This window comes from Diabrotica virgifera, chromosome 4, assembly GCF_917563875.1.
Source record: "Diabrotica virgifera virgifera chromosome 4, PGI_DIABVI_V3a".
NCBI lineage: Eukaryota > Metazoa > Arthropoda > Insecta > Coleoptera > Chrysomelidae > Diabrotica > Diabrotica virgifera.
In genome coordinates, this window is record NC_065446.1 from 164,732,406 (window position 1) to 164,757,478 (window position 25,073).

The window sequence follows — 25,073 nt, forward strand, 5'->3', positions numbered from 1 at the left end:
CAGTTAGTCAGTTGATTTTGTATTATGGGAGATGACACGACACGACGTTAAATTCAGTTCAAAACTTTTGACAATTAAAAAGATACAAAATATTATTATATTTACTGTTCTACTTCCCCTAAATCTTTGTACAGAAATTTTGGGTTCTTTTCGAATTTAAGAAACAGTTTCTCTTGGTTGGAAATGTTGACCGTGAAATTTAAAAGATTATCATTATAATATATTTTATATTATAAAAGTTTAAAAGTCTATTAATTAAAAGATTAAGTATGGCAACGAAAATGGTCATTTCCTAGAATTCCTAATTAATACTAAAAATAAATTATAAATGTAACTGTCGAAAATTCGGAAATATATCAGATAGCGATTAACTGACTGATGAATCAGCCGGCGATGAATGGGCCGGCGATGAATGGGCCGGCGATGAATCGGCCGGCGATGAATCGGCCGGCGATGAATCGGCCGGCGATGAACTGACGGCATCGAAACGGAGGCGATGAACTGGCGACGATGAAACGTTCTAGACCCCTCAGAAGGAACACCATTACAGGTTAGAAAAATCAGGATAGAGTCTTGGAATCTTGGTAGTCTTACAGGTAAGAGTCTGGAGTTAGTAGATGCGCTCAAACGAAGAAGAGTTCAAATTGCTTGTGTTCAAGAAACTAGGTGGAAAGGACAAAGAGCGAAAGAACTAGGTGAAGGATACAAATTGTGGTATGTAGAGAGTAGTAACACTAGAAATGGAATTGGTATAATTGCTGATAGTTAAATGAAAGATAACGTCGTAGAAGTTATAATAACGAGTGATACAATGATGTCAGTGAAATTTGTAATTGATAAAGAGGTATTGAATATTGTGTGTGTATTGTCCTCAAACAGGTCTGGGTAAGAATAAAAGAAGAGCTTTCTATCACCAATTAGGAGACGTACTGAGTGATATTCCAACAGAGGAGAAAGTTATAATAGGAAGTGATTTCAATGCACATGTGGGCCAAGCCAAGACAGGATATGAAACAATACATAGGGGATTAGGCTGTGGAACTAGAAATGAAGCTGGAGATGACATGTTTGAATTAGCAACAGCATTGGATATAGCGATTGTTAACACATGCTTTAAAAAGAGAGAAACTCAACTTATTATCTGCAAAAGTGGACAACATCAATCCCAAATAGACTACTTCATGATAAGGAAAGAAGACATACGTGAATGCAAGAACTGCAAGGTAATAGTTAGTGAGACAGTAAGCCAACAACATAAGCTGCTTGTTCTGGACATCGAAGTCAAAAGCGAAACTAAACAAAAATATCGGAGAGGACCACAAAAAATTAAGTGGTGGATGATAAACGACGAGAAAGAAGGTCTATTCAGGATTCAGGGAAAGAATAGTAGAAAAAATATGTTGGAACATGAAAGGAAGCACTAACACAATTTGGAGAAAAATGGCCAACATTATTAGAGAGACGGCTATTGAAATATTCGGGAAAACGTCAGGAAACAAGTTTGAAGATAAAGAGACTTGGTGGTGGTCAAATGAAGTACAAGGAAAAATAAAAGAGAAGGGAAAATTATATAAAAAGTGCAAGAAACCAGATCGGACATAGATCTTCAAAACTATATGATCGCTAAAAAGGAAGCGAAAGTAACAGTAGCAAAAGCTAAAGCAGAAGCGTATTCAAACCTAAACGATCAACTTGATACCAGGGAAGGCGAAGCAAAGATATGTCAAATAGCCAAACAAAGAGCAAAGAAAACAAGAGATTTTAATCAGATTAGATCTATCCGAGATAAAAATAATAAAATACTAATTCACGAAAGGATGTCAAAAAGAGATGGAGAAAGTATTTTGACAGTTTATTAAATGAAGAATTAATTAGTAACAGCAATGGTTACCAGAATAACAAACGAGGAAGTGGCTCAAGCGCTTCAAAAAATAAAGAAAGAAAAAGCAGTCGGACCAGATGATATTCCTGGGGAAGTATGGAGAACATTGGGAGAGAAGTTGGCTAGCAGGTCTATTTAATAGAATTATGGAAGTTGGACAAATGCCAGACGAATGGACAAGCAGTATATTAGTACCTGTCTACAAAAACAAGGGAGACATACAACAATGTAAAAACTACAGGGCTATAAAACTATTTAGCCACAACATGAAAATATGGGAGAGAGTAATTGATAGACGGATACGTAAAGAAACCGAAATATCCGATAATCAATTTGGCTTTATGCAGGGCAGATCAACAACAGATGCAATTTTCATTTTAAGGCAACTGATGGAAAAATACAGGAATAAAGAGACCAACGCTCGTATGATATTCATTGATCTTGAGAAAGCATATGATAGAGTTCCTCGAGATATTCTGTGGTGGGCACTCAATAAGAAAGGAGTCCCTGGCGAATATGTAAAGATTGTGAGAGATATGTATGAGGGAGTAACGACTAGTGTTAGGACAGGTGTGAAAGTGACTGATAAATTTCAAGTGAAAGTAGGATTACACCAAGGCTCGGTGCTTATTTCTTATTTATTCTCATTAGTTTTGGACCAGATAACAGCGAAACTACAGGGTAGCATTCCATGGTGCCTAATGTAGTGTTAATAGGAAATAGTGAAAGAGACTTAGAACAAAAACTGGAACAGTGGAGACAAGCTCTGGAGGAAAAAGGTTTAAAACTTAGTAGGACAAAAACAAAGTATTTGGGATGTTCATTTAAAGTTACTACAAATAACATGGTATCTTTGGATGGTGAAATGATTGTGAAAAGCAATAGTACCTAGGATCGGTATTACAGAGTAATGGACAAATAGATGGAGATGCATGTAGTAGAATTAGGGCTGGATGGATGAAATGGAAAGAAGTGAGTGGTGTGTTGTATGGCAGAAAAATTCCAATGAAGCTGAAGGGAAAATTCTATAAAACAGCAATAAGACCGGCTATGATGTACGGAACTGAATGTTATGCAGTGAAAAATAAAGAGGAACAACGAATATATGTGGCGGAAATGAGAATGCTTAGATGGATGAGTGGAGTGACAAAGAAGGATAAAATTAGAAATGCGTATATTAGGGGAAGTCTAGGTGTGGTACCAAATGATGCCAAAATGAGAGAGCATAAGTTAAGATATGGTTTGGTCATGTTCAACGTCGAGATGTTAATCACCCAATACGAAGAATAGCTGAAGTGCAGATTCCTGGAAGGAGTAGGAGAGGAAGACCAAAGAAGACCTGGGGGGAGACGATAAGGCAGGACATGTTGGTAAAGGGGATTAACATTGATATGATCCAAGATAGAATTGTGTGGAGAAATGCAATTAGGGAAGCCGGCCCCGCACAGGGATAAGCAAAGAGAATGATGATGAGAAAGTGTTACCAGGAAAATGGTCAAATAAGTTTTTCAATTAAATATGTTTTAAAAATATTTTTAAATATTTTTATTAGCATGAAAAACTTTGACTTTGTTTTGAAATTTTATGTTTCAGGATCTCTATTACTCCCAATCACTGCAGCAGTGGGACCATGTTTTTATTTTCACGGTGCCAGTAGATGGCGCACAAATCGTTTAATTTTCAATATTTTTATATGAAAATTGTCTTACATGTACTTTTTTTATAGTAAATGCTCATGAAAATTTTCAAAACAATTGGTAGAGTACTCTTTATTTTAAAAATCCCCAAAAAAGTATATTTTATGAATTTCGTACTTTTACACGAGGAGAGCCCCTTAAGTGCGAATAGTGATACAATCGGAGCGCGGTAATTACTCGAAAACATTAAAGTCACTTTATGCTTGTAATATATACAACATTTTTTCTACAATCACTTAATAAAATGAAACTATTTTTAAATCATTAACTTTATTGTAACTATTTAAAAAATCATTAACTTTATTATAAGTAGTTGAACAAATATTAATAGTAATTCATTTTGTAATTTGAAAATTGAAAATGCAGTGAGTACAGTCCTTAATTATTATTCCAGACCCCGAAGCAATATTAGGTCTATATTCTGGATAATTATGATTGGCATTTTCCCTTATCTGTCCATTCGATGTCCCAGGCAAAATTTTCTTTGCTGCTTTAATTTTTTCATTAATATTATCATTTTTATAGCCTTCGGCAATCGTCGTGCCATGGCAAGGCATGCTGTCTCTGCTCGGTGCGGATATGTGTGTCCCGGCCTTTACCAGTAAAGTAGCCGATGATAGGCGGAAGCAGTGTCCTGATTTTAGTAAAAAATTATATTACTTTTCGTATAATGTATTTGATTTTGCAATACATACTTTTGATTTCAGAAGGTGTACTCGGGATATCACTATTATAGTCCAGGTCGCATCTGTTTTGAGATGGACGTTGAGAGGTGACTCATATTTTCTTGCTGAAATTTCTTGGAATTAACTCCTTTATTAATAAATGGGTTATCCTCCCACTCAAAAATGTCCGAAACATTGTTTAAATAATCAAAATATCAAAAAATGAAGGAAAAATTGGATTATTTTCTTCGTTTTTTTATTATAACTTTCAAAGTATTCACTTTAGAGAAAAGTTGTACTAATATAAAAGTTGCATAATTAAATTTCCTACAGTAAAGGATTGGTTACAAATTTTAAAAGTTGTCACCCTTGTTTCGAAATAGCAATAGTTGCGAAAAAACATAAAAAAACAAGTATTGGCATTTTACGTTTTTCAACCATTTATGCTACACTTAGGACCTTCATATTTCACTTAGAAAAAACTATATAATATAGTAAAACAATACTGTAAATTTCATTAATATCGGTGTAATAGATTTTGCAAAATAAATTTTGCAATCCAGCTTTCACAAAAAAATTTCATTTTTTCAAAATGTTGCAGGACTGAAAATAAAGCAGATAGCAAGTTGAAAATTTTTTGCGTATAGAAGAATACCGTACCTCTCATTTGCAATTTTTAAAATTAAAATCCATTAATTACCACGGCGTCAGGAATTTTTTTTAATAAACATTAATTTTTGGTGCTACGCGCAGGACAGCGGTGTTCGGTTCACACAAGGTGATTTCAACCAAAAGTTCTTCCAATCTTTATCTAATATATTATTTTCTTACACTATATTTTGTTGTATTTTAATATTTTAATTCCACTAAAACCAAACTAATTTGATTATTGTTTGTGAAATATTGTTTAAACAGTTGCATATGTTTAAAAATAATAATTTTTTATTCTCTAACTTAAAATATATAAATAAAGAAAGTTTTTGCCAAAAAAGTGTTATTTCAAAGGACAGAGCATGTGTTTTTATTTTGCAATAAACAAATTTATTTATTTATATCGAAATGTATTAAAAATTAAAATTTGTCAATCATTATCAAAGGTCACTGGAATGCACAACCAGAGCAAACTATCAGCTGTCCTGCGAGTAGCATCAAAAACAATGTGTATTCAAAAAAATTCCTGACGCCGCAGTGGTTAACCGATTTTAATTTTGCAAATTGCAAATGAAAGGTACGGTATTCTTCTATATGTAAAAAAAATTAAACTAAGATTTTGAAGATTTTGAAAGATTTGTAAGATTTTGAAAAAATTAATTTTTTTTGCGAAAGCTGGATTGCAAAATTTATTTTGCAAAATCTATTTAACCGATCTTAATGACATTCACAGTATTGTTTTCTTATATCATAAATTTTGTCTTGGTAAAATATTAAGGTCCTAAGTGTATAAATAGTGTATAAATAGTAGCATAAATGGTTGAAAAACGTAAAATGGGAATACTTGTTTTTTATCGTTTTTTTCGAAATTATTGCTATTTTGCAACAAGGGTAACATTTTTAAAATTTTTAACGAATTCTATATTGTAGTAAATTTAATTGTGCAACTTTTATGTCAGTACAACTTTTCTCAGCAATGAATACTTTCAAAGTTATAATCAAAAAACCAAGAAAAAAATCGAATTTTTCCTTCATTTTTTGACATTTTGATTATTTAGACAATGTTCTGGACCTTTTTGAGTGGGAGGATAACTCAAATATTATTATATGAGTTATTTTCAAGCAATTTCTGCAAAAAAATATGAGTCACCTCTCAACGTCCAAATGTACTAATATTTTTACAGATGCGCCCTGGTCTATTACTATTTTCCATAATTTTCGTAAAATATGGCTGCTACGAACGACGCGCGTTTATCGAACTTTAACGCGCTTGAGCAATAAAGTGACGTTACTCAGTAAAGTCAACTTTTCGTTGCCATTGACAAGCAAAAAAGTCTTCTTTATAAAGTGATTGTAGAAAAAAAGTTATCGAGCAACATCCAATTCTTTATCTCACTTATTTCGAGACCGGCTAAGAGCAAAATGCTTTACAATGTCAGCCTCACGTACCTACTTTGCTTGCAGGGCCGTAACGACCATTGGAGCAACCGGGGCAATGCACCGGGGCCCCCGGCCAAGGGGGCCCCGCAGGGGCTCTCGTTTGTTTGACCGTGCATAGATTTTAACGAGGAAAATAAAAATATGTATTTTAAAAGCTGATCCCAACGAAATAGTTTCAAAGGACACAATTTTAAAAAGACCTTACCGATGCACCTTAGACATAAAGTTAAGGGGGCTAAGCTGGGGCCCCCGAGACCCTAACATAAAAATTTAAATTATCACTTAGGAAATTAGTTATTTTGGCGTAATAAAACCTAAAATGCCATTGGGTATTTTAGGGAAGGGGAAGCCCGGACTAAGCTGGGGCCTCCGAGACCTTTCGTAAAGATATAAATTGCTACTGAGAAAATTAGTCATTTTGGCAAAATAAAAACTAAAATGCAACCGGAACATGGGCCCCCCGTCCTACCTATATTGTCTTAACCAATTTAACCCAGGCCACATATTGGTACGTGAAAGAACCACATTGTATCCGAACAATGTAGTTAACATTATACACTAAACGCAAAAAGTATGGCATATTTTTTAAACAGAACAAAAGTTTAATAGTATATTATGCAACGAGCATTTAATGATGGTCATTATGAAGTGAGTATGAGGGTTACGAAACGAGCCGTATGCGGCGAGTTTCGTATAGAGTACGAGCTTCATAATGATAATTAAATGCAAGTTGTACACACTATTTTTTCTATGATCATTCACAACAAAAATATATTCAAATTTATTAATTTTGTAACACAAATAAATTCAGTAGTTTGTCAGTTTGACGGTTTGTTTACAAATTATTGAGAAGTGTCAAAGCGTATGTATTTGACTCGCCATTGGTCACTACGCGTGTACCACCTTTATCGCGAATGCCATATCGCGATTCTATTGGTTAAAAATCTGTATCATAATGAAGTTCATTATGATGCAGGTAGTGACATCATAATTGAGGCGTTCTTTGCAAAAACCCCATATGTCACTTTCTACAACATCGGAGATATTTAAAAAAAAGTTATTTAATTGAACCCTATTAAGTTTATGGAAATTCTCAAATTAGTGATTTATTATTTTGATGATTACACACAGTTTACAATATAAATAACATTATTTTTTCCTTTTGTTTATTTATGAAGGACATTTATTCATTTGACATATGGAGTTTTTGCAGGAATTTTTCATTAATTTATAGGAAAAACGATATTTATAGTAATAAACCAAAATAAAAAATGAACGAAAAATGGTGTTTACTTATAAAATCACACAACACAACTATTCGAAGGAACTTTAACCTATAAAAACCTACTGACAGCCAAGCGATAAAGTTTCCCGCAAAAACACCAATAGTCATTAACAAAGGGAATTGCGCTTGACATATGGGGTTTATGCGGAATCGCCTATACTTTTGTCGCTTATATTTTGGACTACTGTAACTTTAATGGAAGTTTCTTACGCAAGGAACGTAGGTAATTAGTCCTTCAATCCATAGATGGCGTAAGTCCATTTTCGGAAAAAAAGGACTACTGGGGTTTTTGCAAAGAACGCCTCAATTGATATATATATATATATATATATATATATATATATATATATATATATATATATATATATATATATATATATATATGCAAAATAATATACGGAAAATAAATATTCTCACCCTCGTCTGTGCTGCCATCTTGAGAACGTTTTCGCTGTCTACAGCTCATCAGTCAAGCTCTCAGAACAGACGAAGATGTAGAATATTCCTTCCGTATACCCGCGGCCGTAAGACAGCCATGCAGTCCTTATGGGACTAGCGCAATCTGAGTTAGCTAGAAGCAACCTACCTTGCTCGTTTCGGTACGAAACCGATCTGTGCTTCCACTTTGAAGCCACTAGATGTCACCTCGTATTTATTTAAAAATACCTACGGCGTCAAACAAGCAGGAAATAATCGCAACTTTCTGCTTTTCAAAAGTATGAAAATAATATGCAAAATAATATACGGAAAATAAATATTCTCACCCTCGTCTGTGCTGCCATCTTGAGAACGTTTTCGCTGTCTACAGCTCATCAGTCAAGCTCTCAGAACAGACGAAGATGTAGAATATTCCTTCCGTATACCCGCGGCCGTAAGACAGCCATGCAGTCCTTATGGGACTAGCGCAATCTGAGTTAGCTAGAAGCAACCTACCTTGCTCGTTTCGGTACGAAACCGATCTGTGCTTCCACTTTGAAGCCACTAGATGTCACCTCGTATTTATTTAAAAATACCTACGGCGTCAAACAAGCAGGAAATAATCGCAACTTTCTACTTTTCAAAAGTATGAAAATAATATGCAAAATAATATACGGAAAATAAATATTCTCACCCTCGTCTGTGCTGCTATCTTGAGAACGTTTTCGCTGTCTACAGCTCATCAGTCAAGCTCTCAGAATAGCTAACTCATATATATATATATATATATATATATATATATATATATATATATATATATATATATATATATATATATATATATATTCAGATTTAGCCATACGGCTCACACTCCCTCTAAGGGGAAAATTGACTCATCCCAGATACCTACGGTATCAAAAGGATTGAGCTCTGGTGGGACTCTTTCCGTGTTATCGAGCCCTAGGTGACTTGGAATGCAGGTGTATCTCCCAAAAATTTTCGTACACTTCTGGCCGTCGCGAGTAGTACAGCTTTCTGCATGGTCTTATAAAGATGTTCATTCAGACCCAGCTTTTTGATGCTTTCGAGGAGGGTCTTCGGAATGACTCCAGTAGTAGACATGATAATCGGTATCGTCTGGGTACTTTGCATTCTCCATTGCCTTCGTATTTGAATTTCCAGATCTCTGTACTTGGCGATCTTTTCAGTAAATTTACTACGTAGATTATTGTTGTTAGGTATCGCCACATCAATTAGTGTTGCTTGTTTTGTTAATTTATTAACTAGTACGAGATCTGGTCTATTATGTGCCACTGTTTGGTCTGTGAGCACAGTGCGGTCCCAGTATAGCTTGTAGTTGCCATCCTCAAGCATACTCTCAGGGACCTATTGATAATACGGGAGATGGTCCGTTTGGAGAAGTCCCAGCTTGATAGCTATCTCCTGATGAAGGATTTTTCCCACTGCGTCATGCCGTTCCTTGTATTCAGTTGCAGCAAATGCCTGGCAGCCCCCTGTAATATGTTGGATGGTTTCTTGGGCTTGACATCCATATCGGCATCTGTCGTTTTGAACCTGAGGGTCTTTGACGATATATTTCAGGTAATTTCTGGTTGGTATAACCTGATCCTGAATGGCCAGTAATGAACCCTCCGTTTCAGGGAACATCTTTCCTGATGTCAACCAATAGTTCGACGCTGTATTGTCGACATAGTCTTGGCTGACCTCATTGGGATGTCGCCCGTGCAGAGGTTTACCCATCCAGGTGCGCATTTTTTCGTCTTTAGTGAGGTGGTTTATGCGCATTTCTGGTTCCCTCAGTTTGATCGGTGTTGTGTCATCTACTGCGCAAATAGCGCGATGTAGAGTAGATGTCTCAGCTTGCAACTGAAAATAATTTCTTAAATTAGCAATTTGTTTATCTAATTGCTCAGCTATATCCATAAGTCCTCTTCCTCCTAGATTCCGTGGTAATGTTGTTCTTTCTACTGCACTTATAGGATGGTGTTTTTGTGCCTTTGTGAGGTGTGTTCTTACTTTTCGCTGAAGATTCTCTATGTCCGTTTTTGTCCACTTAACAATGCCAAACGAATAGCTAAGCGCGGAACATGCGTAGGTGTTTAGTGCCTTAAACAAATTTCTACTGTTAAGGTGTGAGCGAAGCAGCTGTTTTACCCTTCGCATAAACTCTGTAGTTATCTCTGTTTTCATTTGTTTATGGTCAATTTTCCGCGCTTGCTTTACTCCAAGATATTTATACATATCGTTTTCACCCATGGCCTCGATGTTCTGGCCATTTTGCATATCGAATCCTCCGGGCTGTACTTTTCCTCTGACTATATTTAAAATACGGCACTTGTCTAGTCCGAAGTGCATACTAATATCATTAGAAAAAGTTTCTACAGTTTTTAGCATCTCATCTAGTTGGTTTCGAGTGGAAGCCATTAATTTCAAATTATCCATGTACAATAAATGATTAAGCTTGGCCACTGCATTGTTGTTATTTTTGATGCTAAAACCTGCGTCTGTGGAGTTCAATAGCTGAGATAGTGGGTTCATAGCTAGACAGAACCACAGAGGACTCAACGAATCTCCTTGAAACAGGCCCCGGCTGATTGCGATATTTTCAGTTTCGATGTTAATTTCACCAGGTATTTGAAGGTGAATTCTAGTTTTCCACTCTGTCATTATATGCTCTAAAAAGGTCACTATATTATCATCGACTCTATATATTCTCAATATATCTATAAGCCATTCATGCGGCACTGAATCAAAGGCCTTCTTGTAATAAATGAAGGCAGTAAAAAGATTCCTCTTTTTGGAATATGCCTGGTTAGAAATGACCGAGTCGATGATGAGTTGTTCTTTGCAACCCATGGAACCCTTAGCGCATCCTTTCTGTTGAGGCTCTATGATATTGTTCAGAGCACAGTGTTGATAGATACGTCGGGCTACACAGGATGTGACCAATTTATACAAAGTTGGAAGACAAGTAATTGGGCGGTATTTGGCTGGATCTTGGGTGTTATTTTGATCCTTCGGTATTAAATAAGTGGTACCCTGAGTTAGGAATGCTGGTATATCCTGCGGATTAGAAATAACATGATTAATTAATGTTGATAAGCATTCATGAACACTCCAAAACTTCTTGAGCCAAAAGTTTTGAACTCCATCTGGTCCAGGAGATTTCCAGTTATGAAGCTCTTTGATGATATTTGAGACTTCTTCAGTAGTGAAGGGTTCGTAAAGGGTAGCAATGTAGTGTTGGCAGTTCTGTGTCGTATCTTCTATCCATCCAGCATTGTTGTTAAGAGCAGCTGGTGTGGAAAGTTGATTTCCCCAAAACTCATGAATTTCTTCTTGGCTTGGGTAAGTCTTATCGACACGTTCTACAGTGGAATTGAGTTTTCGATAGAACGCCTTCTCAGAACTCTCAAAAAGAGCATTGTCGCTTTTGCGGTTGTTACTAACTTTGTACCTCCTTAGTCGCCCTGAATAAACGGAGAGTTTTTGTTTTAATGTATCCAGACACTGATGGGCTGTGTTGTTTTCTGGATCATATCTTGAGTGTCTTGCGGTACTCAGCATTATTTCTTCAGCTCTCCTGATGACTCTTGTACTTCTTACACCTCGTATGTATTCTGTGACTTGACCAATATCCCTACGCAGCAATTCAATCTTTCCGAGCAGTCTTTTTTCCCAAGGTGCAATTCTGTTACCAGTTCTTTCGTTATTAGTACCCCGTCGTGTTCTGATCTTAACGCCCATTACATTAGCAATTGCTGTTGCTGCACAGTAGATTAGCATGTGCAAATATTCTAATGTGTGGGCTTCTGCGACATAATTGGGTAGGACTTCAGTGTTCACAATTTGTAACAGCGCACCTAGTTTCTTACAAGAGTTTATTCGTGGTAGCGGTGATCTGCTAAGTGGGTTTGTTCCATTAAACTCCTGTACCGCACGTGCCATTTCGCTTACTAGGTTATCACGTAACTCGTTGTTTTCCTGCTCTGTATTGTCAGGTTGAGTTTCTTGTACGGCAAGCTCAAGAATCTGCTCATGAACTTCAACAGGGACTTGATCTTCAATTACAACATCGTTCTGAATCTCTCGTTCGACTTCGCTTCTGATGGTATTGCGTCTAGTCTCTGAGATAAGGTTGTTTCTTATAATTACCCGGTATTGGTCCGATACTCGTTGCTCCGATACTTGAATATCTGGGTATGTCCTGCAAAATTCGGCATACAGCTGTTGTCGGTAGCCGATTGTTTCTTGACCGAGGTTTGTCACCTTGTAGTAGAGGCGCAAAATGTTTTCATTAATGGACACAGTCCATTTCATGCGCTGCCTCGGTCGTCCCGCTTGAGTGAGCGCCGGCTGATGATCCAGCGCAGCACCTTCGGCGGGTGGAGCTCTTGTTGTTGTTTGGTTCGCTTGTGGTTGTGGTTGGGCTGTAGCTGATTGTATGACAGGGGCCCGCCTCCTCAACACCCTGCCACTGACGTCCCGCATGCTGTCACGTCCAGCGCCGGCTCCAGACGTGCCCTGACGATCCCCAGGCAGCGATCCTAAACATAAATTATTAATCTCCATTCTCATGGGTGTGCATTTTATACCTACTGCCAGGTGTATATATATTATTATTATTATTATTATAGTATGAGAAGAGAAAAAAATAATTTTTAATTTTTAGCAGAATGTTATAATACCCTTCTATCGTCTTCTTTAGATGTGTACAAACCCATAACATTTCAAGTTGAAGCGTGTTTTTGCCGAAAAAAACAAGAAACAAAATGTTGTTAAAGCAGAATATTTTTTTGGACATTTGTGTTCGAGAATTTGATCTGTGCACTATATTATGTCTATAATTTAACGTAATGCACGAACCCAGCAGATGAACTTTATTTAGATCTGCAGACTTTGCGTACACATCATGTTACAGATAGACAACTGAAAATGATCTTTCCACAACCCGTGGCTCGTAATGTTCGGTTCGTAAAGTGCCAATTGGAATCAGAGTCAGAATACCTGCCACTGCTCCATTGTTAACGAAGGCACGTTTAAATTTTGCACCAGAACATGTCGATTGGGATATTAACGACTGGACTATTATTCTTTTTACTGGGGGGTCAAGATGTGCACTTTGTGGATCCGAAAGTGCAAAATGTCTATCGGATCCAAGAAGTGTAAATTTTGACTCATCAATAAAAATAATAATAGTCCAGTCGTTAATATCCCAATCGACATGTTCTGGTGCAAAACTTATACGTGACATACGGTGTGCCCTCGTTAACAGTGGAGCAGTAGCAGTTATTCTGACACTGATTCCAAATTTCCTTAATCTTTTTGTAACCGAATTGGCACTTTACGAACCGAACATTACGGATCACGGGCTGTGGAAAGATCATTTTGCAGTTGTGTAGCTGTAACATGATGTGTACTCAAAGTGTACAGATGTAAATAACGTTCATCTGCTGGGTTCGTGCACCTAAAAAGTAATGGAACTGGTCTTTTTTGTATCCTCCACTTTCTCTATATCTTCTTAAAGCTCTTGAAACGCTGGATTGGCGGATTCCCATAATTTCAGCAAGATATTGCTGCGATCGGCCATCTCCAATTAAACTTACAATTTGGGCTGCTTGTTCTGACGTTATATTACTCATTTTTTGTAAGCATGCACCTCCTCATTGAAAACGCAAGCAGACATAATACACAGATCAAATTGTCGAATACAAATGTCCAAAAAATATATTCTGCTTTAACAACGCAACGTTTTGTTTCTTGTTTTTTTTTTTTCTGCAAAAACACGGCTCAACTTGAACTGTTATAGGTTTGTAGACACCTAAAAAAGACGATAGACCGGTATTATAATATTCTGCTAAAAATTAAAAATTATTTTTAAACTTTTTTTCTTTTTCAAAAATAATTATGCGATACTTTTTGTGATTAGTGTAGTATATTTTTTTATTAAAACAGAAAAGATGGTATACTTACAATTTATTTAGCTTAAAATAAGGTTGTTCTGAAGCTATTTTCTTGTGGCATTTTTATAATCAATTATATTCAAATGGTAAATAAGCCACAATTTTACCTAAAAATGATTTTATTAACGTTTCGACGCCCAAGTCGGGTGTCGTTGTCAAAATACAAAATAATACTAAATAAACAAAAATGTTGTTGCTTAGTAAAAAATTCTTCTAATAATTTATTTAATCTGACTCATTTATATCGGCAATTCAGACACGTATTATACATTTTAAAGTAGACGACTTTAAAATGATATTGCCAATATTGATGAGTTGCGTTCCTGGGATGACTTTACTAAAAGATAGTTCATTCGATTACATGAAATCAATCCCAACTCAAGAATATCCGCCACAAAAAATCATAGTATGTGATCTGTCTTTAAAAAGACAACCAAATGCAACGGTGGCACTGAAATTCTTGCGTTAGAGATTCCATAGTAAATCACGAGGAAAAACCAGGAAAAACCTCGTGATACTATCCCGACATCGTAAGTATTTGGGTTTACATTTAGTTTACTCTCAAAACTAATACCAAATTCTGACTTGATATTTTAAATTTTAAATAATACTAAAATACTAAATATTTACTAACTCGATATGTTACTGATTTACTAATTGTGGTATTTTCTTTCTATTGATTTCCTCCTTTAATATGGGTAACCACATCCTACTACATTCTACCGAGGAATTTGCGACACAATTGGTTTCATTTAGCATAATTAGAGCCGCTTCTTTGATTTTTCTCTTTTTACTATCTGCTTCTTTTAGGACTATACTTGAATCTCTCCACTGAACTCTATGTTCATTATCCCATGCGTGTTGACATATTTGAGATCTTTCAAATTCTCTATTTTTTATATAAAGGCTGTATGACACTATGCATTTTCTTGTATCATTTCTAATATCGTTTCTTATATCGTTTCTTGTATACATTTTCTTGTATCATTTCTTGTACATACATTTGTGCCCTGTATGACACTATGCAAGTTCTTGTATCGAAAATTGTATGAAATTCGGCACGTGATTGGTCGATATTTTGTTTGTCACCCCGTGTCACGTTATGGTAGTACTGCATCTACATCTACAGCTGATTTTAAGGATTTTATAAAATTTATAAACTTTTAATTAACATTTTAATGTTAACCAGAATTTTACGTTGACTGTTTGAGGTTGATTATTTGTGTTTTTAATTTGTTTTGATATAGTTGTGCTAAAATATTTGCATTAGAATTATCTTCAGTTTGATTCAAATTAGGAGCTATTGTATTTTGTAAAAAATTATGCACCATGAAACCCAAATTTATAGTTTGAACTTTACTAAGAGCTAAATATATGGTTATTAGTAGAACAGTAGTCCATACCAAACGGTATATTAAGTATCAATATAAGATTTATAAATAATACCTACAAAAACACAAATAAATTCATCATCCCATTTTCATTTCAGCCGCCATTATGAGTAAGTAATTATGACATTTTAGATGTTTTACCAGCAGGTTTTACGTTTTTGCTCTTTGCGCAGAAATTGGCGCAGTTCTTGTACAAGAATCTGTGTTTGACTCAAATTCTTGTATCGTTTCTGATATCGTTTCTTGTATCTGTGTATGACACTATGCATTTTTTTGACATATCGGAAACGATATTAGAAATAATACAAGAAAATGTATAGTATACAGCCTTTAGACTGATGTTCATTTACTCTAACGTCTAATGGTCTTGACGTTTCACCTATATAAAATTGTTCGCATTCACAAGGTATTTTATAAATACAATTCTTTGTTCTTTCTTGTTCACTGTTAGGTTTAGTTTTAGATAGAATAGATCTCAATGTGTTTGTTGTTTTGAATGTTGTTGATATGTTGAATTTATTTCCTATTGTTTTAAGTTTCTCGGATAGTCCTTTTACATATGGTATTGATATTTTCCTCGTATTATTTCTTGTGAATGTTGTAGGATCCCGTTCTAAGTTGTTCTGTTCCATTCGATCCAATCTTGACAATTCCTTATTTATAAACGATATGGGATAATCATTTTTTAATAAAACAGATGTTAACAATTGTTTTTCTTCTAAAAATGAATTTTCGTTAGAACAAGTAATTTTGGCTCTATCATATAAGGATTTAATGATTCCCTTTTTAACGTTGATGTTATGATTTGATTTGTAATTGAGATATCTGTTGGTGTGTGTTGGTTTTCTATACACTTGAGTCTCATATCCAGTATCCTTCTTTGAGACCAAAACATCGAGGAAAGGTAGGGTGTTATTGTATTCCTTTTCCATTGTAAACTTTATTGTCTCTTCTTGATCGTTTATAATATTCAGGAACGTATCCATCAATTCCGATCTATGAGGCCATATGGAAAACACATCATCTACATATCTCCACCATACTGTGGGTTTTAAATTTTGTTTAGAATGTTTTGGTCTCGCAATGGGCTCTTGTTTATCTCCATTATTGGCTAATATATTTATGGAGGATTTCGAAACTAATATCATTTCTAAACAAAATTGCCCAAGAGCTGCAAGAAATTTCTCGAGAAAACCATGAGCTCAAACGACTATACAGATGAACAGAACAATAAGAGACCGGCTGAAAACTTCGAGATATTTCAAAACAGTAAGAAAACGCATCGAACATCCACCATTACAAGTGATGAAAAACTCGAGAAAATATTATATCTGATGCAAGAGATGAAAACAGAAATAAAAGATGAGATGAAATTAATAAGAGAAGACCAACAATCATATGCAATGGAAATGAAAAAGTTAAAAGAAGAGAACGAGGAACTCAGCAAAGAAAATAAAGATATAAAAGCAGAATTAACACAAATAAAACAGAATATGGAATGGATCGATAAAGAACAAAGGAAAAATAATGTTGTCATAACCGGCCTGAATATTGATACAAGAAACCAAGCAGACCTCAAAATAGCCATGCAGAACTTTTTAAAAACCAATCTACAGCTAGAAATAAACGTCAGAACTGTAATAAAAATAGGAGAATCTCATTATCTCATCCAATTATATAATGGTGAAGACAAGCGAACAGTCATGGAAAACAAATATAAACTAAAAAACATAAGAAATCAAAAAATCTTCCTAAACAATGACATGACGAAACAAGAGAGGAAAATACAAAAACAGCTCCGAGAATTTGCTAAAGACGAAAAAGAAAAGGGAAAAGAAGTAAAAATAGGATACAATAAAGTTACAATAAACGGGGAGGAGTGGAGATGGAATAGAGTAAACGAAAAAATTGAGAAATCTGCTCCAAAAAACTAAGGAAACAACAAACGAGGGGTAGTAAAGACGATGACGACAACGCAAAGACAACGGAATGGAATTCGGATAAAGAAAAAAAAAGAAAAACATACAGAAGTAGAGGATAATCAACAAGCAAATGGACAAAAGAAAAAGGTCATTGAAAAAACAGCTAGCATGATTGATGTGGAAATGAAACAAGACACAAAAACTAGAATAAACGAAAATAACAACTTGAAAATTGGTACATGGAATTTAACATCCCTTAGAGGAAAGGAATACGAATTAGTGCAAGAAATGCAAGAATTTAAAATGCAAATAATAGGTATTAGCGAAACAAAGAAATGTGGAAGAGGAAAAGAAAAAATATCAGAAAATTACACCATATATTACTCCGGGGTAGACAAAGAACTTAGAGCGAAAGAAGGAGTAGGCATAGTAGTCACAGAGACAATAGAAAAAAGAATATCAGATTTTAAACCTATATCCTCGAGAATCATGTATATAAAAATAGAAATGGAAGAGGAATGGTACATAGTGCAAATATATGCACCAACAGAAGGAACGGAAGAAGAAAAAATGGAAGATTTCTACAATGAACTACAGAATACCCTAGATGAGATACGAGAAAAAAGTGAAAGAATAGTGTTAATGGGAGATTGGAATGCAAGGATAGGAAAAAATGAAAACAAAGGACTTAGGTGCATGGGAAGACATGGTGAAGAGATCCTAAACAGAAATGGAATTAAAATGATCAGATTCTGCCAGATAAACGACCTATTAATAGGAAACTCGTTTACACAGCAATTACTACAAGATAAATATACATTTGTAGCAGAAGGCAGAGATGCAAAAAGCATAATAGATTACGTAGTCTACACTCAAGAAATGAAACAAAATATAAAACAAGTATGGACAGAACAGAGAGCAGAGATCGGAACTGATCACAGACTGGTAATGGCAGAGATGACATGGCGAAAACCGGTACAACAAGAACAGATAGAATACAGCAGAATAGCAATAAAAAAGCTAAAAGATGAACAAAAGAAAAGGAGATACCAAGAAGAAACTGATAAGGAGTTCAAAATGGAGGAGAGAAAGAAAATAGAAATGGATATGGAGGAAAAATGGGAAAAATTTAAAGAAGTAATAATAAATAAGGCAGAAGAGATATGCGGAAATCTAACAGTCGGAAAATTAAAGAAAAAGACGGAATGGTGGAATGCAGATATACAGGAAGGAGAGAGGAAAAAGAAAAAGGCATGGAAAAAATACAATCGCACAAGAGAGGATCAAGATAAAAAAGAATACCAAAAACACAGAAACATAGTGAAAGAACTAATAAGAAAAGGAAAAAAAGAGAGTTGGAAAAAGTTTGGTGAATCCCTAAACCAAAATTATAGAGACAACAACAGATGCTTCTGGAATAAAGTAAGGAGTCTAAGAGGAAAAAAAAGAACTCAGAGGTGTAAAAGAAAACATAACAAACTAAAGACAAATACAACAGAAATACTAGAGGTGTGGAGAGAATATTATGAAGAGAAATATATGGGCGAGGAAAGTGAAGAAATAGAGACAGAGGGAACCATAGAACAGACAGCAGAAGACGAAAACCAAATGGAAGAAATAAGTACAGAAGAATTGGAAGAAGCGATAAGTAGAATAAAAATAGGAAAAGCGAGCGGAGCAGATAAAATTGATCCCGAAATGATAAAATGGATAGGGAAAGAAGGAAAGAAGTGGTTGCTGGAAATAATGAGAGAAGCATGGAGAACAAATAAAATGCCGAAGGAGTGGGAAGAAAACTTACTGATCCCAATTCACAAGAAAGGAGAAGAATCCAACTGTGGAAACTATAGAGATATATGCCTCTCATCAGCAGTGTTCAAGCTATATACGAGAATAATAGAAAGAAGATTAAGAACAGAGGTAGAAGAAAAACTTGAAGACGAACAAACAGCATTCAGAGCCCAAAGACAAACAGTAGACAACATAAGCATACTACGAAATATAATAGAAAAAAATAATGATCGAGGAACAAACATATATATATATATATATATATATATATATATATATATATATATAACCTTCATAGACCTTAAAGCAGCGTTCGACTCAGTAGACCGGAAAGTATTGTGGAATACTATGGAGGAGCTGGGAATACCGAGGAAACTATTAGAGATAATTAAAAGTACGTACAGTAGAGTGGTGGGAAAAGTACAAATGGGAGGTAGCAGATCACTAGAATTTAGGATGAACAAGGGAATTAAACAGGGAGATAGCCTAAGCCCACTCCTATTCGTCATAATTATGGATCAATTATTTAAAAACGTGAAAATAAGGACTAATCAATTAAAAACAATAATAGGCTACACACACCTAACACCAGTTATGATAGAAGGATTACTGTATGCGGACGACGTCGTTCTCATAGCAGACAACCCGAGAAAGATGCAACGACTAATTGATGTATGGACTGAGGAAATAGAGAAAATGAAATTAGAAATAAACATCAGCAAATGCAAGACGATGAAAATAGGTCAGCAGGAGCAGGAGATTGGAGGTGAAAAACGAGTGTTCTGTAGAGGACAAGAATTGGAGAGGGTGACGGCCTACGAGTACCTGGGAACGATAATATCAAATGACGGAAAGCTAGACCTAGAAATTGCAAATAGGACAAAGAAAGCTACGAAAATATACTATGCGATTAATAATACGATACTGGGAAAACGGGAAATCAGCCAGGAAACAAAAATACATGTATATAATACAATCACAGTACCAACTCTTCTATATGCAAGCGAGACATGGGTCACAAATAAGAGACATGAAAGTGCCATAAATGCAGCAGAAATGAAGCATCTGAGAAAAATAGCTGGAAAGACGAAGATGGACAGGGAAAGGAACGAAAACATCAGAAACGTGCTAAGCCAGGAACCAATAGAAAAAAAAAATAGAAAAAAGAAAACTGAATTGGTTTGGACATATAACTAGGATGAACGAGAACAGACTAGTAAAGAAGGTGACAGATGCCAGAAGAAAGGGGAAAAGAAGAAGGGGCAGACCTAGAAAGGGGTGGATGGAGCAAATCGAGGAAATCGGGACAAAGAGAGGGAAAACAGTGCAACAGATGAAGGAAATGGCAGGAGACCGGAAGGCGTGGAAGAAATGGGTAAAAAATGGATAGGTGATACCAAAGTCCGACGCTCTTATAGGGCATAAGGACAACGAGAAGAAGAAGAAGAAGAATTTGTTTTGATATATTTGTGCTAAAATATTTGCATTAGAATTATCTTCAGTTTGATTCAAATTAGGAGCTATTGTATTTTGTAAAAAATTATGCACCATGAAACCCAAATTTATAGTTTGAACTTTACTAGGAGCTAAATATATGGTTATTAGTAGAACAGTAGTCCATACCAAACGGTATATTAAGTATCAATATAAGATTTATAAATAATACCTACAAAAACACAAATAAATTCATCAATACATGATCCCATTTTCATTTCAGCCGCCATTATGAGTAAGTAATTATGACATTTTAGATGTTTTACCAGCAGGTTTTACGTTTTTGCTCTTTGCGCAGAAATTGGCGCAGTTCTTGTACAAGAATCTGTGTTTGACTCAAATTCTTGTATCGTTTCTGATATCGTTTCTTGTATCTGTGTATGACACTATGCATTTTTTTGACATATCGGAAACGATATTAGAAATAATACAAGAAAATGTATAGTATACAGCCTTTAGACTGATGTTCATTTACTCTAACGTCTAATGGTCTTGACGTTTCACCTATATAAAATTGTTCGCATTCACAAGGTATTTTATAAATACAATTCTTTGTTCTTTCTTGTTCACTGTTAGGTTTAGTTTTAGATAGAATAGATCTCAATGTGTTTGTTGTTTTGAATGTTGTTGATATGTTGAATTTATTTCCTATTGTTTTAAGTTTCTCGGATAGTCCTTTTACATATGGTATTGATATTTTCCTCGTATTATTTCTTGTGAATGTTGTAGGATTCCGTTCTAAGTTGTTCTGTTCCATTCGACCCAATCTTGACAATTCCTTATTTATAAACGATATGGGATAATCATTTTTTAATAAAACAGATGTTAACAATTGTTTTTCTTCTAAAAATGAATTTTCGTTAGAACAAGTAATTTTGGCTCTATCATATAAGGATTTAATGATTCCCTTTTTAACGTTGATGTTATGATTTGATTTGTAATTGAGATATCTGTTGGTGTGTGTTGGTTTTCTATACACTTGAGTCTCATATCCAGTATCCTTCTTTGAGACCAAAACATCGAGGAAAGGTAGGGTGTTATTGTATTCCTTTTCCATTGTAAACTTTATTGTCTCTTCTTGATCGTTTATAATATTCAGGAACGTATCCATCAATTCCGATCTATGAGGCCATATGGAAAACACATCATCTACATATCTCCACCATACTGTGGGTTTTAAATTTTGTTTAGAATGTTTTGGTCTCGCAATGGGCTCTTGTTTATCTCCATTATTGGCTAATATATTTATGGAGGATTTCGAAACTAATATCATTTCTAAACAAAATTTAAAACCCACAGTATGGTGGAGATATGTAGATGATGTGTTTTCCATATGGACTCATAGATCGGAATTGTTGGATACGTTCCTGAATATTATAAACGATCAAGAAGAGACAATAAAGTTTACAATGGAAAAGGAATACAATAACAGCCTACCTTTCCTCGATGTTTTGGTCTCAAAGAAGGATACTGGATATGAGACTCAAGTGTATAGAAAACCAACACACACCAACAGATATCTCAATTACAAATCAAATCATAACATCAACGTTAAAAAGGGAAGCATTAAATCCTTATATGATAGAGCCAAAATTACTTGTTCTAACGAAAATTCATTTTTAGAAGAAAAACAATTGTTAACATCTGTTTTATTAAAAAATGATAATCCCATATCGTTTATAAATAAGGAATTGTCAAGATTGGATCGAATGGAACAGAACAACTTAGAACGGGATCCTACAACATTCACAAGAAATAATACGAGGAAAATATCAATACCATATGTAAAAGGACTATCCGAGAAACTTAAAACAATAGGAAATAAATTCAACATATCAACAACATTCATAACAACAAACACATTGAGATCTATTCTATCTAAAACTAAACCTAACAGTGAACAAGAAAGAACAAAGAATTGTATTTATAAAATACCTTGTGAATGCGAACAATTTTATAAAGGTGAAACGTCAAGACCATTAGACGTTAGAGTAAATGAACATCAGTCTTATATAAAAAATAGAGAATTTGAAAGATCTCAAATATGTCAACACGCATGGGATAATGAACATAGAGATCAGTGGAGAGATTCAAGTATAGTCCTAAAAGAAGCAGATAGTAAAAAGAGAAAAATCAAAGAAGCGGCTATAATTATGCTAAATGAAACCAATTGTGTCGCAAATTCCTCGGTAGAATGCAGTAGGATGTGGTTACCCATATTAAAGGAGGAAATCAATAGAAAGAAAAGACCACAATTAATAAATCAGTAACAAATCGAGTTAGTACATATTTAGTATTTTAGTATTATTTAAAATTTAAAATATCAAGTCAGAATTTGGTATTAGTTTTGAGAGTAAACTAAATGTAAACCCAAATACTTACGATGTCGGGATAGTATCACGAGGTTTTTCCTGGTTTCCCCTCGTGATTTACTATGGAATCTCTAACGCGAGAATTTCAGTGCCACCGTTGCATTTGGTTGTCTTTTTAAAGACAGATCACATGCTATGATTTTTTGTGGCGGATATTCTTGAGTTGGGATTGATTTCATGTAATCGAATGAACTATCTTTTAGTAAAGTCGTCCCAGGAACGCAACTCATCAATACTGGCAATATCATTTTAAAGTCGTCTACTTTAAAATGTATAATACGTGTCTGAATTGCCGATATAAATGAGTCAGATTAAATAAATTATTAGAAGAATTTTTTACTAAGCAACAGCATTTTTGTTTATTTAGTATTATTTTGTATTTTGACAACGACACCCGACTTGGGCGTCGAAACGTTAATAAAATCATTTTTAGGTAAAATTGTGGCTTATTTCCCATTTGAATATACTTGATTATTAAAATAAGGTGATTTCAAAATTTTTTGTGTTGGTGAACTAAAATAACAATATGTAGGTACAAGAAACTTCAGTCATGGAATGAATTAAAATTAGTTTTCAAGGTGTTAAATATCAAACATTTTTCCGGTAGGGGCCCCCAGATCACGTTTGCCCCGGGGCCCCCAACATCGTAGTTACGGCCCTGTTTGCTTGATTTTTTACTGAATTTATTTAGGCTGTATTATTCTTCTAATGCATTTATTACAATTGATACATTTATGAACAGATTTTTTTTATTTGAAGTTTTGTTCTATACACTAATTACTTATTACGTTTCAGAAATTTAAATATAGTATTTTATGCAGCTGTGATAATAGCAATTGGTATATACTTAGCGTTAGATACACAACAGAATAGATTACGATTAATACCAGTATCAGGATTGATCATATTCTTGATAATTGGGTTTCTGTTTTCCAATAACAGATCTAAGGTAAGTTTTTTAACAGCAGTCCAACAAGTTTAGCCAAAATTGTTATACAATAATATTGTAAGATTAATACTTATTTATTATGTTCGGTACAATTTAAATCTAATTTTTAATATATTAAGTGAAACAGACATCGACATCCGAACGCCCATTATAAACTATTATATTTTGAAAATATTTTGCACAATTTATACATTTTAGCAAATTAAACAAATGATCAAAATTTCAATATAATTGAAACAACTTACAGGGTTATAATTATTAAGGTGTCAAGAATATTATAAAGATAATAACGCTTGAGCTCGTCAATGGTGTGTATCCCGAGGGCCCCTGGCCCTAGGGATACACGTTGAGCGAAAGCTTTATTATCCGTAATACCCGTAGTGCCTTCGACGTTTAATGTCCTGCTTAATGTCGTTTAATGTCCTGCTTAATCGCTATAACGCAATTATCCTGCCGTTCGACAAAAACTGCAACTTTCGTCTTTCATCACGTCATCTTCTGACCCTGCTGAATCAATTGTAGTCGAATCGCACATAAATACAACATAACTTCAACATGTCACAAGAAAATAGTTTCAGGACACGTTTAAATTTGTATTTAACATTATTTTGAGTTTCCCAACATATTGAAGTAATTAATCAATTACTCGGACTGTCAAACTAACGTCAGAACGTGCATGTATCGATCTGCAAATTGGTGCCGAAATTTGTAATTATTACTGTAAATACTAGTTATTAAAATTAGTTTTCGCTCAAATAGTGACCAATTACAATTGTGTTACGTGTTAATCATCAAGAACAAGCTGTAACGTCAGGTAGTAAGAGATGTTTTACTTAATAATCTTCCAACTTAAACCCATTCAGTGTCAAACTGTCAATAGCTTTTCACTGTTGCTATCCCGTCCCAACGGACGCCAACGGTTAGGCAACCAGTATTGCAGTGATGTATCCAAGGTTATCACTTATTTCCAGACATCTAAACCGTAATATAAACAAATTCAAGTTACTTTTGACTACATGAGTAACAATTTAAATCAATGTTCCCCCACTGTTAGCATCACCATGTCTGGACCCAATTCTTCCAGTAATCTTACTAGTTCATATGCAACTGCTACTATGACGAAACAATGTCCG

At 34.7% G+C, this 25,073-nt stretch overlaps 1 protein-coding gene across 1 annotated transcript in view; it reads left to right on the top strand.

The window, feature by feature from the left end:
* The window catches only part of LOC114332328 (sodium/nucleoside cotransporter 2), a 100,663-nt gene that overhangs the window by 31,672 nt on the left and 43,918 nt on the right, over positions 1–25,073 (top strand). The window contains exon 4 of the mRNA XM_028282114.2: positions 23,787–23,940. Within this exon, the coding sequence (XP_028137915.2) occupies positions 23,787–23,940 (154 nt within the window). The remainder of the gene's footprint in view (positions 1–23,786; positions 23,941–25,073) is intronic.